Source organism: Lepisma saccharinum, chromosome 2 (assembly GCF_977018435.1).
Source record: "Lepisma saccharinum chromosome 2, izLepSacc3.1, whole genome shotgun sequence".
Classification (NCBI taxonomy): domain Eukaryota; kingdom Metazoa; phylum Arthropoda; class Insecta; order Zygentoma; family Lepismatidae; genus Lepisma; species Lepisma saccharinum.
The window spans coordinates 143782398-143797411 of record NC_139230.1 but is presented as its reverse complement, the minus strand read 5'-3'; the positions used below and the strand labels follow the sequence as shown (position 1 = coordinate 143797411).

General features: G+C 36.5%; 1 protein-coding gene across 1 annotated transcript in view; it reads left to right on the top strand.

Annotated features, from left to right (window-relative positions):
• LOC145983682 (uncharacterized) overlaps window positions 1–15014 on the top strand; it is a 179012-nt gene that overhangs the window by 126423 nt on the left and 37575 nt on the right. Inside the window, exon 5 of the mRNA XM_083116739.1 lies at window positions 10884–10916. Coding sequence (XP_082972865.1) covers window positions 10884–10916 — 33 coding nt within the window. The remainder of the gene's footprint in view (window positions 1–10883; window positions 10917–15014) is intronic.

The window sequence follows — 15014 nt, the reverse complement described above, 5'->3', positions numbered from 1 at the left end:
AATACTATTTGATTTAACTTGTCAGTTTTATGAGGTTAAACTAAATGCAAACTCGTTTTACTCAGTACGATTTAGTAGCTTCTTTGGCACGTGCAGTATTATTTGCCTGAACATATTATCTGAAATGACAGTTGTCTTGTAATTTTGCTAATATTAGCAAAATAATGATAACGAATGTTTATACAGGGTAAGAACATCGAGCATAGGCTTAACAAGTTGAGAAGAAATAAATGAAATTAGCATTTTCAATATTCCCGTAGATCATTAAAACAAGCCTCAAATAAAGTGGACTCTCTTGTAGTGATGCTCAGAACTCTCAACTATTGTGTGCATAAAATGTAGCTGTACGATTTTGTTCGTTGTTGTTATACCACTCTCTAAATAAAAATGTTACGTCAGTTAGAAGAATCCTAATGAATAACACATTCATTGTTCTTATTCCATTCCTAGTCAAATATGCCTTACTAAAATAATAGATTCATCTATCAGAGAGCTTGATTAACACAAATGTCCCCTCAGATCGTATTCCCATGCATTTGTAATCTGTAAATTAACCAACACCCTTGCTAAAAGAAAAATCACCTTGTCGTTGACAGTAACTTAGTTCCACTGTTACTTATTTGTCTTTCGTATGTGCTTTGAACACTGTGCTTTTGAACATGCAATATTGTTTCTTTGGCGTATTTAAAGGGTACTATATGGTACTATAGGGCATGAATCTCCCGCGGAGTATCAGTACGAGAAAATCATAATTGCTTACTTACAAATTCCAATCTTGTCAAGTACTCCCCCATATTATAATGGATGTCATCATGTACAACTGCAATGCAATGTTGGAATTTGCAGATTAAATCGTAGTGTACCACTTGTTGATGAAATTATGTGCTAAAGGTCAGCTAGAATATTTATAATAAAATAGGTTTGACTGTGATTGGAGTACGTAATATACACCAACAGCAGAACGGAGTGTAATGAATAATGTGTGTAGAAACTATTGGAAATTTTCAACCATCTGTATCTATAAGATTTTTTTTTTTTTTTTTTATTTAGTTTATTTTACTTCGCGTTTTGTGCCTCTTGGCTAATTTGCGAAGATGGGGATGAGTGATGAAATGATGAAATTGATGAATGGACATTCACAAACATCCAAGCCCGACCGGGATTCGAACCCGGGACCCTTGTATCTATAAGAATTAGAATGTTCTAAATCCCTTTTTTTTTGTGAAATGTTAGTCTTTGCGTTGATGAACAAAGCTATCTGTCGGGGTATTTTATATTTTCTATGAATAACGGTTACTTGGGTTAATTTCAAATTTATTGTATGAACCAAAATTACATATTTTCTGTGTTGAATGAGTTTCGTTTAAATAATGTATTTACTTCTAAATATAGGTGTTACATATATTTCATAAAACACTGGCATATTTCGACCAGCCAATTAGTTTAATATTGAATTTTCAGATAATTTATGAATCAGCTTGAAAGGGTTATTAGTATCATGAAGTAAGGAACCTGAAACTAAGGAGGAAACGTACTGCTATTAAAATTAAGCACTGAATATTATTATTTCCCTTAGACAAGCGGAATATCACATTTATTGTTAATTTTACTCGTCGTTACAACAAAAGCAATGATTGGCGTTACATTAAACCCAACTAAGTGGATCGAACGCTGACATCTCTGGCACTTAAAATCCTGACACTGCTTGAAGATTGACATCAGTCAGCAACTAGGAGGAACAAATTTAAGCTAGTTCTCAGTCCCAAGATAAACTAAAAATCATGGGTAACTAACCTTTCTATTCACCGAGAAATCGCATGAAGGGAACGAACGAGGTCATAGGGTCATTCCCCTTTCCGGGTGACCGATAGAACTTCATGGTCGTGAGCGTGAAGGATTTTTCCCTCTTAACCACAGAAATTGTTGGGTTTTTCCGTTTGTCCATAACAGAAGCTAAAACTTTACGATCCCTAAAAATAGTTCTTCTGTTCAACTTCATGCATTGTACCTACTTGCTTACTTTGCGCATTATTTAATTGGATTTATTAGATTTTTTTTGAAGGAAGTTCATTTTGAAAGGTAGGTTGTTTTCACTTTAGATCAGAAATTGTGACAACGCGGTAGATTGGATTTGTTCGAGTTCATAAAAATTGATCAGTGTCAAATGCTGGTCAAGCGATCGTAGGGGAGTGTCCAATTTTAAGTCTCACAATGATTTAGATCCAACCAATCAAATATCATGCAATGGTGAAGATGAGTGACACGCGTTGTGTCAGCGGTTGAACACATTCAGAAGATTTATATGCTGATGCCATTCAAAAATTCAAAGAAAATCATTTTACTATCGATTTTCCCTGGAGTTTTTACTTTTCCATTCTCGTCTAGCAGTTTACGCTACTATATTCTAAAGTCTGAATTTGCTTCGAGAAAAAAGAAAAGGGTGAAGTGGGTGACTTCAAAATCGTTGCATATAAATGCATGCAAACTACAGCACTATAAATTTGTATCGCAGTTAGACTGGCATATTTGAACATACTTAGAGAAGTTCGCCACGTGTTAACATGATGTCTTCTTTTAAAATAGTTGTTGCGACAAGCATATGCAATCAGAAAACCACTCCATTGAAGTGTGATACGGTTAACTGTTCTCCTCAGTTTATAATTTCTCTTTGATCGTTCATCATGTATGAATGGATTTTATATTTTCCACAATTTCTTCCATGTCTGTTAACAATACGGTGCATATACCCCTACACCAGCAAATCTCCTTCAGCTGCCAATAGTGCAGCCTACTGGGTAGTAAGAATCGTAGCAACACAGCCAGTAGTGCCGGTATTTTCCCCCCAGACGGAGAGAGAGGTTACTGTTTGGATTGTATTTTAGTGTATTTTGTATTTTTATGCTTCTGTAGGATAATTGTAAAGATAAGGATGAATGATGACTTGAGCCTGGAACTTGCGGTGGCGACATCGTGAGTCTACTGCTCAACGCGCTTGGCTATCGAGGTAGACAATTCTCTACCAGTCAAAAATTATTATCATCGTTATTCCGACAATGTCTCTATATATAATTGTTCTGTGGCTCACCCAGCCTCGAATGAATGGCTATCTGGGGACAATTCTAGGTATAAAGGCGACCGGGACGTGGTGTTGATCACACCACCTCCAGCATGTCCGTGATTGAGAATATGAGGGGCTCTACTCTCACACCCCCTACGTGTCATCACGGCACAGTGTATTGAATTTAAGCTTCAAGAATTAGGATCTACCTGCCTTAAAAATGACAATACGCAGGTAATAGTTATACCTTTTATAATTGAGAATAATTATAATTACTATGTTTTGCTAAATGAAACGTGTTTTCATTGTGTAGAATATATGCCTATGCCTGAATTAAGTCCATACTGGCCAAACATATAAAGTTTTTCCTTCAAGTTTCGTGTAGAGCACCTCTGTAATTTTACGGATGAATACCGAACAACAATCCTTCCTACATTAGTTGACTAATGAAAGGAAGTGCCATTCCTCTCTCCTTTCGTGTAACTACAGTAAGTTACAAACCTATGTGGAATTGACTTTCATATTTTATTTGATTGTGAAATGCTAAGTAGACGGTGAGAATATGGCCTTCTACAACTTATTAAATCATGAGGGTGAGCATTCCCTGTATCTTCTCGAGAAAGTAACAATATTGACGTATATTACCTTTCCTACATCGTTGATCTTGAGAAAATATATTTCATAAAACGTGACAGAGTTTCGTGTTATTAGTCGTACGCTCTAATTAAGGAAAGAATTCAGGTAATCGAAAGATTGTAAAAGCTTCACTAAAATCATGCAGAAAAATCTCAAGACTTGCCGACATACGTAGATAATAAAACATCGTGATTTATTTCTTTCGTGTAGCTCTGTATGTAAAGTTCTTTTTATTTTATTTTTTATTGATTAATTCTTGTTTGACTGTGGCCTCCCTCTTTTCACCGCTACAGGTTAATGCTGTATTACCAGAACGAATGTACTTAATGTTTAGTTCTAATTGGAAACTGTTATTGTTTGAAGGCTTGTGACTGAAAGGCACTCCTTCAAACTTCTTCAGTGTTTAACCCTTAACCGGTGACGACCCATTTTGTGTCGCAGACAGTGACGTGGAGTCTCACAGACTCCTGTATAATAGTTTGACACCTATTAAGCCTGGTTCTTTTCTGATATAAACAGCAATTGCTAAGGTCTTTTCTTACTTATTCATGAATATGTTCTGCGCTAATTTGATAAAAAATAGTAACAAGTGCATTTGTGACATAGTATACTGTAAGGAGAGGTCATTGAAAAAGAACCAAATTTAGGCAAAGAATTTTTTTATATATCAAATAATCAAGAAGGATAAGAAAAGTAAACATTGAGATCCTGTTAGACTAATCAAAGAACGACTTATTTTTTGAAAAAAAAAAACAACTATAATGTCAAGTATGACAAAAACCACAATACATAAAAATTAACAAGAAAAGTTAGTCTTTTTTTTTTCATCAGACTCTTTGCAAATTTTGTAACTGCAAATCAAACAAATTGGCTTCTTGCACTCACAATCAAGAAGGATAAGAAAAGTAAACATTGAGATCCTGTTAGACTAAACAAATAACAACTTATTTTTAGGAAAAACAAAACTATAATGTCAAGCATGACAAAAACTTTCTATTTCACAGTCGGAATCACTACCTTCATCACTGTCTTCAGATTCTAGGTGTTATACCAATCCAGAGTTACTTCCTCAAAGCCAGGATCCGTTACACGAACGCTACGTGTCGTACTTGCTCTAGAAATCATTCTAAATTAACCAAAAGCAGATGCAACCGATTCGCAAAACATTACGTTAACGGTGACGTGCAGTCTCACAGACTCCGACGTGCTGTTTTCGTCAAAACTACTGAATGAACACTGCCGCTAATAACATGTAGACCGACTATCCCCACTCCTAGGAAGGTACTACGTCACATATTGCCGCCAGTGAAACAGTTTAAGAGTTATTGAATCTCCCAGACTCCACGTCACCGGTTACGGATTAACGTTCAGGAATATAAATATAACTCAAGGATATTTCAGTGGGAGAAAGAATATAATTTTTTCAAAAATTCTGCTCTTACTTACGTTCAATTGCTTTTCTAGCACAAAAGCTTTTTCATTGTTCATTTAAGTTGTTAGAGATAAACATAATTCAAATCCTGCGTAATTTTACTTTCCCAGAGATTTTACTAAGTTACTATTTTTTAAGTTCCAAATTTGGAACAGACCACACCGCAAATATTTTAGTACAGTCATGGACACTGCCGGCTTGTAATGAATACATTGACTTTCAATGGAATCATTACAAGCCGGCAGTGTCCGTGACTGTACATATGTAGGCTGTGCTAGTCAGATAATCGAGGGGTTGTGGGCAACATATCAGACGTGTTACACAAAGCGCAAATAATAATATTGACGTTTGTTTTGTGAACACCTTATAGTACAGAAGCTAGTTCACGTTTTTTCGTTCTTGTGATGTTCATTCATCGGTCCTGCATTGATCAGATTTTAACCAAAGTGTGAAATGTGTTTTACTCATTATGTACTGCGTTGGGCAACCAGTCGAGCAAGTTTGTCAATTTGGGTTGCATATGCAAGAGGATATTTGCAATTTAACTTTATTTTCACTTTTTTATTTATATTATTTCACGTGGTGAAGATGAATGATGAACTGAAGAAATAGATAAGGTGACATCCATGCTTTACCCAGGGTTTGAACCCGGAACCTGTGGCTTTGTAGGGCGTCACATTGACCACTCCACCGGTAATTGAATCTTTTATATGGATAGCATATATAATCAATTAACAGCAAAGATTATTAAGATGATTTTATACATTTTGTCTGCGGGAGGACTGACATCAACCCAAGTTTCAAATCAAGCGTTTACGAGGTTGGAGTGTTGAAATATGTGTGTGTGTGGGTGAGAGAGAGAGAGAGAGAGAGAGAGAGGGAGAGGGAGAGATGCGATGTAATACGTTACTACGTGTCATAACACTACGTGTGCTAGTGTTGGAAAAAAATAATTTTGTTGAATGCAGTTATTTATTGTAAAGGTAGAAAAAATAGTTTGAGGAAGGTGATTGGATGTTTGAAGGTGACTTTGCATTTGAATGTTTGCAAATGTTCTGTTTGCTTTGTATAAAAACATGTTAGGAGTAATGTGTGCGCATGGCAATTGACGTCTGTTATCCTAGAAGCTAATAAATTGGCTTCATGTGAAAATCATTGTATTTAAAGTCACTGAAGCTATGTGTAAAGATTGTGAGACTCATTGTCTCTTGGGCATTACAAGTGTGTTGTAGAAATCTTCACAGAGAATTTCCCATGGTACACAAGATTCTCATGGAAAATTCCTGCGGCAGATCTATCATCGACTTTGTAATCTTTGTTTTGCGAATTTAACATGGACAAAGAAGCTGTGGCATCTGGAAATAATTCCTGCAATGTCCAAATATTAAAAAGAATTTGATCGAATGTACTTCTTAGCAGAATGAGATGGAGGGTCATTTATTTAGTACATAGTGGTAAAACTTTATTTACCATATTTGAAACCATAAATTTGAATGTGTTAACTGCAACGTGATTTGTTTGATTCCACCAATACTGTGTAATTTGCTTTTCAAATTGAATTTATTTAGATTAATTACTTTGCCATTTTGATTGAAATCTCATATCAATTGACAGCTTCTCAAATTCATTTGATAGTGACAGATATCTATAAGCAGGAAATATTTTTAAACTCGAACAGACATTACATGGTATACACACACTTTTTGCTGCTTGATCCCATCAAAATTAGTACACCAGACTAATGAGAATGATGAGATGGAAATGTAAAGAATGGTGATTAGAGAATATTTTAAAGGGACACGCGCAGAAATTGTTCTAGTAGTTGAGGAATTAACAATCAACAGATGTCGACCGATGTCTAGTGAGAGGACAGATTTGAATGTCAGTGAAAGTCATGAGTTGTTCCTTATCAAGAACTGTCCAATTAACATTAATTGTTTATCAATAGCTGTCCAATTAACATTAATTGTTCATCAAGAACTGTAAAATTAAACAATACTTAAAGAAGTGGCCTCAGATTCAAACTTTCCCTGTGTGGTTTTAAAAAGCGTCTCTGTTCATAAGACGATCATTGAAGAGAAAAATTAAAGGTATAGTTACCGCCGATATCATTTTGTTTCTATTACCAATTGCCAATGCTCCATTAGCCCGCAACCATTACTGTTTACAGGCCACAGAGTGAGTAACAGTGTCTGACAATTGAGTGGTATTTCGAAAGACAGTTCATATCGCATGTCAGTACTAGGTTTGGAATTTGAGTTTAATAAGCATTGTATATTTATGACCTCACAATTCACTTACCAATTCTGAACATGGTATATCTATAGGATGTAATACCGAGCTTTAATTCACGTGGAAACAAATATTTTGCATTTTTATTAAAATATGTATTTATTAATATCTAGATATAAATATAGTAAATATAGATATTCCCATGAAAGTTTTATATATTGGAACGTTTTATTAATTTTAACAACGATTGCTCAAGAAAAGCGAATTTTCACTTTGTTTAATTTAGCTGAGTGTGATTGTTACTTATGTTGTAGGAAGCGAGGGAATTTGCCTATTTTGATCCATGAAGACTTGCAGGCTTTAATGAGAGCAGTTGCACCTTCAAATGCAACAGTAAGCGCTTGTTGCTGAATTTAAATGTGGCATAAACAAGCTACCTTACACCTCAACATCTGATGAGATGGATGAAGTTCACGACATAGTGATACATAATCGGCGCCGCATTACCAGGTCAGTTTCTGAGGCTTTGAGTTTGAGTTTTTCGTTTGAAGTCTACTGTATGCACAGATAGGCTAATTGGGACTGGACCTACATTTTAAGTAGGATCCGAACCACTATGTGCCTCCACCGTGTCTGAGGTTTTGATGATATCCCACGAATGTGTTCAGCACATTCTCAGTAAGGTTGTCGGCATGAATATGATCTCATCACGCTGGATCCCGAGGTTGTTATCAGTTGAAAAGCAACAAAGAGTGAAACTGTCCTAACAGTTCAAATTGCTTTTTTTAACGATTGGTAACTGTATATGAGACATGGGTCCACTACTTTAAGTCCGAGTTCAAAGAACAAAATAAACAGTGGAAACACCCCAGCTCTCCCATACACTGAAAAATCGGTGGCAACAGCTGGGAAGGTGATGGCATCCATTTTCTAAGATTCCAAAGGTGATTGATTGGTTAATTGATTCTCTGCACAAGAGTGAAACCGTAATGGGAATATATACTATGCCTATTTTCTAAAACACACTCAGGGACGTAATAAAAAAGGTGAGGAGTGCTGAGGAAAGTTCTGTTGCTCCATGCCAATAACTCAAGCATAAACTCACGCTTCCGTTATTGCATGGCCAAAGTGCACAAGGGTGGCTTTCAATATGTTCCACGTTTCTCACTCGATGTGGCTCCCTCGGGCCTCTTTCCTAAATTAGAAAGAAAAAAAAACACGTAGCTGGAAGCGGATTTGCCACAAATAATGACGTCATGGAATCTATGAAAGACTATTTACACATGCAAAACAGAACAAAGAAAGGTCAACTGGTTTATGGTATATTGGTATGAAGGATTAATGATGATATTCACCCGAATTTCATCCCCCTCCAACTTCTATTTCATGGTCAGGCTCAAAATTTTATAATCGCCTCTTTATTTAGGGCGTTCGTTTCTGCTGATAGAGCGAACTTTTCAGAGTGGACAGAACATTCTGAAATGCTAACATATAAACTAGTACACAAGTAGTCTCTGTATGAGAATATAAACTGCAAAACTACGCTGATAAAACGCTGGTGTTCAAGCGACACAGACAGTTTAACGTTTAACTTCAGTGGTGCTGATTGCAACTAAATATCTGTATTCTTGTAACACCACTGAGGTTAAACGTTGACCGAAAAGTGGTGTGGAACTCTTGGAACCACTGTCTGTGTCGCTTCAGCACAATTTATTTACAGTGTACTTACTATGTGTGGATATGTAAATACGTGAAAGATATGTTATTGCATTTTTTTACCATTATTAAAACATATGTAGAGCATTTTTTAGCTCTTGAAAATAAAATATTTTCCACATTTGTAGCACCGAAGAATCATTGCCCTGATCATAACCATTGGTTATTCTGGTATTTATTTTCGATTCGAAGAAGTTACTAATTTTAGCCTTCATTCTCCAGGGGAGGCTATAGTTCATGTTGTCTCCTTTTCAATTTGGAGACAAGGCACAAGTCGACGAGCATGAATATCGCAGAAAGTATGAACAATTAATCATTGAATTTTGACTTGCTTTTGTGTTTTCACGACAACGCTCAAAATTCGGTTCTGTTTGTGAAGTGGCAGACGGCGCCGGTAATGGCATGGTAGAAGAAGGGAAGGAGAGCAGTTTAACTTAATGTCACAGGTCGCTACCCGTAGTAATGACTCAGGAAGATAGTGGTTAGAGATGTGGCCTCAAGTGTGTCGAGTTACGAAGTATATCGAAGTCTGGCGCCGTAACAAAAAGAAAAAAAAATCTGCCACTAACTCATTGACTTTGACATCCATATTAGGGATTTTTGCTTTGTTCTGAGTTAACCGGGCCGTAAGTATAAGGTGTAGTACGAAAATATAATTGTGGATATTAGATTCATATTATGGCAGAAATTGCAGTTCGCTGTGATGCATTTATTTCAATTAGAAAAGCGAAATGATAGGTCCTCTCTTGAGTTTGTTCCGTCTAAGGACGCAGATTGCACAAGCATAGGTCATGTAACTGACTGTCGAAATTTAGAATATCTCCTAAGAATTACACTGCAAAAATACGTAATCCGCTTGCATGTTTAAACGATATTCTTTTTTAAACTTGTGTTCTTTCTTTGACAATTTTGTTTATCTCATCGATTGGCCACTGAATCCTCAGCGAGTACATATTTGCCTCGTTTTTTACTTTGTATATTTCCTTTTAGCTCTATTCAAATGCCCTTTTCCCCCCTCTTCTGTGCACTTACACTTTTCTTACAATCGTAATATAGCAATTATTTTTTTTTGAGGACGTACTTTGAATATAGTGTTAGGTCTTTGAGATTATTATTTTTATTAACAAGCACCAATCAGAGACCAGTTTTCCTTTTAGTGCCTACCCTCGTATTGTGTGATTGATGCACATAGTCAAAGTGCTGACGTGTCCAACAGAATTTGAATCGGCAACCAAAGCTGTATTCAAGATAAGAATTGCAATTTAGGAAAGTCGTATCGTATTTCACCTTAGTAATTCACAAGTAGATGGAAATTACTTGACACACATGTGAACTACTATATCATAGCTACGTTTTGATGCACGTTGCATATTCGTAGTTTAAATAAAATTGGGGAAATAAAAATCAGTCCAGTGCACTGAATTTAGCTTCAAATTATCTTACAGTTTCAAGTTCTTGTTCTCATTTATATTTTTATGATCATAATAATTTGCATAATTTGCACCTACCCTTAAAATAAATTAATGTATTCCGAATAAATGAACAATCGGCAGTTTGAATCGGTATCTTTCTGAATTGTCCGAATATTTTATGAAGAATACTGATGGCACTAGATAAAAATAATAATAATAATTAAGTGACGACAATGAAATGTAGTGGATTCTAGTTTTTATTCTTTATATCTCCAGTATTTTCTTAAATGTGAACCTTTTTGTAACAATTATAAACTTACAATTTCTTGCTGGTTTAATTTCAAACTATTCAATACAAATTAAATGTGTCTAATTATAGTAAATTTTCTTCCTGCAGATTCCATGACGATATGCGTTTTAAGCTGCACTGGTAAGTTGAGACTATCACGTTCTATTCTTTTAAAATTTTGGAACTGAGAATCCGTAACTTTTTAAAAAGTAGTTTTATTAAAATACTTTAAGAATGTAAGTCAGAAACAAATTTATGGTCTTGGTTTGAAGTATTTCGGGTAAAATGTGTGCATATCATTTTATCAGGCTTCATTTGCAAATGGCATAACTTGAAAAATAGCACTGAATATGCATACGGTAGCTTGCATGTGATTAATTTCACCAGAGTCGCAAAATTCAAACTACAATTGTCTGAATAAAAATTGTCTGAAAAAAATATACGAGTCACGCAATAGGAACATTTCGCATGGAAACCACTCACCATGAAACTTAACACTAGAATAAACTTTCATTGTATACAACGACCTGTCTATCTTGTTATAGAGCCACGTGCGTTTTCTCCACACTGACGGAAACAGAACATGTTTCTATAACATGCGAAACAATATCGAGACATTTATTTTATTCAGACTATTTTCTCGTTCTAAATATCACATCTAACAAGGGAGCAGCGAGAGAATCCAAATTTGCGTTCATTTGAGTTCCTGCAAGTTAATGCATTAAACTCGGAGGAAAGTCAGCGATCTTGCTGATTAATTCAGTAGGTGGAGCAGGAATTGCGGACTGCTAAAGCGAGGAACTTCGTAGCTGTTACTTCAGCTCCACCCTTCACTGTTTCATTTACTAATTCTTCAGAAAATGCCGACTGAGCGGAATCACGCATACTGTCACTAATCAGGGTAGATGTGAACACTGCGTACCCCATTCGTAATTCCTATGCTTTCTCTTTGCCCACTTTTTATCTCCGGATATTTTGTAGCAGAAGTGCAGAAGTGAGTTGACTATGCAAGAAGAAATTTATTCTTTCCGAATTCTTACGATTGAGCTTTTCATAGTGCAATTAGTGGATATAATATGTGTTAATGTAGGCGATTTACGACTTAAGTTCCTAAGCTTAAAATACAGGATTAGGAAACACTAATTTCCTATTGCTATTTTAACGCACTTTTCCTCCTGTGGAAACTCATTATGAGAGTATTGCAGCTATCCTTGAATGAGGTGCTCTACTATAGCCATGTCTGTAGATCATTTTTTTATTTAAAAAAACTGCCAAATATCACTGATGCAGTTCGAAATGTAATAATTATTAACTTCTCAACATTCTTTTAATGAAAGTAAGTTAGAATTCCTGATCTTTTTCACTCTCGAGACGTTCATTGAATGTGCCAATGTATATTGTTTGTGTATATTCTAAAAATATGCTCCAAAATTTTTCACTCACCTGCTTCCGAGAAGAATTAAACATGTCCAACGATTGAATATTATGTAATTCGTTGGTAAATGTGCTTTCTTCAGTTATTGTTAGGAAATATATTATTTTCTTGAACTATCTAAGTACTGTTCATGGCCATTGAATGTTGTTTGTAACGGGATTCGTTCGTAGTAAATGCAACCAAGAAGGAAAAAAAAACATCTAAGGATCATATTTAAATGAAATTTATAATTGCTGCCTCATTCCCATAAAGGATATTTGATATTTTCTAGTTTCTAATAACATGTGATGTTTTCAGAAATTAAACCTAGAATCGCGGGTGCAAACGTTTGTGCAAGTAACTTTTATTGTACAGTATTTATCTACAGTAGTGTGGAATTTGGTCTCATTTATCCTAGTTTTAACATTTTTCATTGTGTACAGTTTAACTCAAACTACGATTGGAAAACTTTCATATGGAAAAATGTACGATATCAGAACAGAGGAAACTAAAATGTATATGTATCGCAAAGCATACGGAATTTTTTGAAAGGTATACTTAGAATGTATGTGGCGAGAATATTAAAAAACAAAACAAAAAAGAACATTCCAGCCGAGACGTTGTGTTCAAAGATTCAGTTAGCTATATATTATTCTTTCCTGTGTATTTGGACGTGTAAATTTAATAAAGTTGAAAAAATAGGAGCAAAGTGTCTAAAAGCAAAATCTTGAGTTTTAATCGAAAAAGCATCTAGAGAACCATTGATAGGGGTGGGAACCTTTGATTCACGTCCATACCAAGTAACACGCTGTTAGCAAGTCGATTTCGAATTTCGAAATGCCATATTCTATTCGTACCGTAGCAGTACAGTAGTAGGTGAATATCTACATTCAGAAATCGAATTATTGTTTCACTCCTTTCCTAATTAGCGGAGTAGGGTAATGAACGCCATTCCGCATTCACCCGTGGAGTAAATTAAAAATGTATTCACGTTGAGGAAAGGAGACTGGTAGGGAGCTTTTTAATATCTATCGCATTAAAGCGAGTTATAATCTGGAGCAAATAATGGTAATTTCAATGTTTAAAACTGGAACGGAGTGTATTTACCCCGCTTCCACGACCAGTGATGAGACTTTTTCGCTTGTTCTTTTCTTTCTTTTTCCAAAGAATAGATGTGTGTACATCACGGATTCAGAAAGCCATACCTGTTTTCTTATCAAGGTAAGATCTGTACTGGGATACTAACGTGTTGCTAGCATGGCGTGCGTGCAGTTTCATCTGCTTTTAATGACGATTGTGTTCCTTGAGCCAGAGAAGACACGACACGAGACCTCATTTGCGACTTCCTCTGTTTCTGCCTACGGAGCCCCCTCCCCTCCGACCCTGCACCACATTATTCCAGTCGCTGAGCTGGGTTTCATGGTGTTGTGATCCAAACGTGACGTCTGCACCTGCTGTGTCGTTGCCTGCCTCGATGGATGGTTACTGTTCTGTGACGGTTGCAACTCCTCGCTATCACGTACAGCTTTTCCCAAGCTTTAGGAAGGAAGAAGCGTTCCGGTGACTCCGGCGTCGCGGTGCCGTGCGTCGGCATTGCCGCCACCACCCGAAGTCGTTGGCCGACCAAGTGCCGAAGAGGTTCTTTGTCACGACATCAACTTGTCGTTGGATCACGCCGTTCTGCAAACCTCACTGATGTAAAACCCGGCCCAAGATGTCGTTAGTCGTCCCGCTTTTTGCCCATGCTGCGGCCCTGTGTATCGTCGGCAAAGCGTGGCGGACAGGGCTTTGTGTGAGTCGTGCGCAACGAAGCACATCCCCGGCTTCACTCAAAGGCTCTGGCAAAACTGAGCTCAGTCGGTTTGTAGATTCCAAGGTGACCACCCAGTGAATTGCATCATTCTCTTGTGCTCACTACTCTTAATGGCACTGGAAGAATTCACGGGGTGTTTTATATAAGCCCGTGGTTCTTCGGTGCTGTGAAGAGTATGCGGCTTAGCTACGATGGACTTTGGGCAACAGCGACTTCTGCAAGAAACTCGCCGTACAGCAAGGAACCATGGAACAGGATAGAAGATTGATCTTTGTTGCAGTAACCGACAACGGCCATACACTTAGGCTTATTTCGGCCTAGCTGCGATTTGCGTTTGGTTTGCGAGTTATATTTTAATTTATTTTATCTTTTCTTTCCTTCACTTTCTATTTTAGCTGTAAGGTACATTGCAACATAGTAGTTAATTTGTTCATGTCAAAGGTTAAGGTAGGAAGAAGGTGAGTTTCTCGTGTGAACGTTAATGCAATTACTCTAACCTCTCGATCATGTAATCACGCAAGTAGCATGCAGGACATGATGAATCTCTTGTAAGAATTCAGTTAAGACGTCATATCATTGGCCAACCACCTATAGAGTTATTGAAATCTTGCATGTGAGCTTCGGTGAGAAACATTACATGTAAATTCTGTAGGTTCTGGACAAAATATGTAATGTAGTCTCTGTGCTATATATACTTGACAATCTGTACGCCAATGTCTCTAACATTGTGTGCACTCAAAGTTCCATAGTGCAACCTTCTTTAACGTAGCTACTAGTTTTTCTCCTTACTTACAGGTACCCTGAAATGTACTTTAAGAACTAATGGGACTACGTTGCAGTTTTTTTTAAGTGAATGGTAGTAAGAAACCAATGATTGTTTCCTTCTGGTATTTTTATTTCATGTTTTTCTCGCTTTTCTCTGCGGCAAACTTCAAAGAGATTCAGATGCCTTGGTATGTAGTGTTACTTGTAATCAATTTTCTTATTTGTCATGAAACTGCGATAGGTAGCT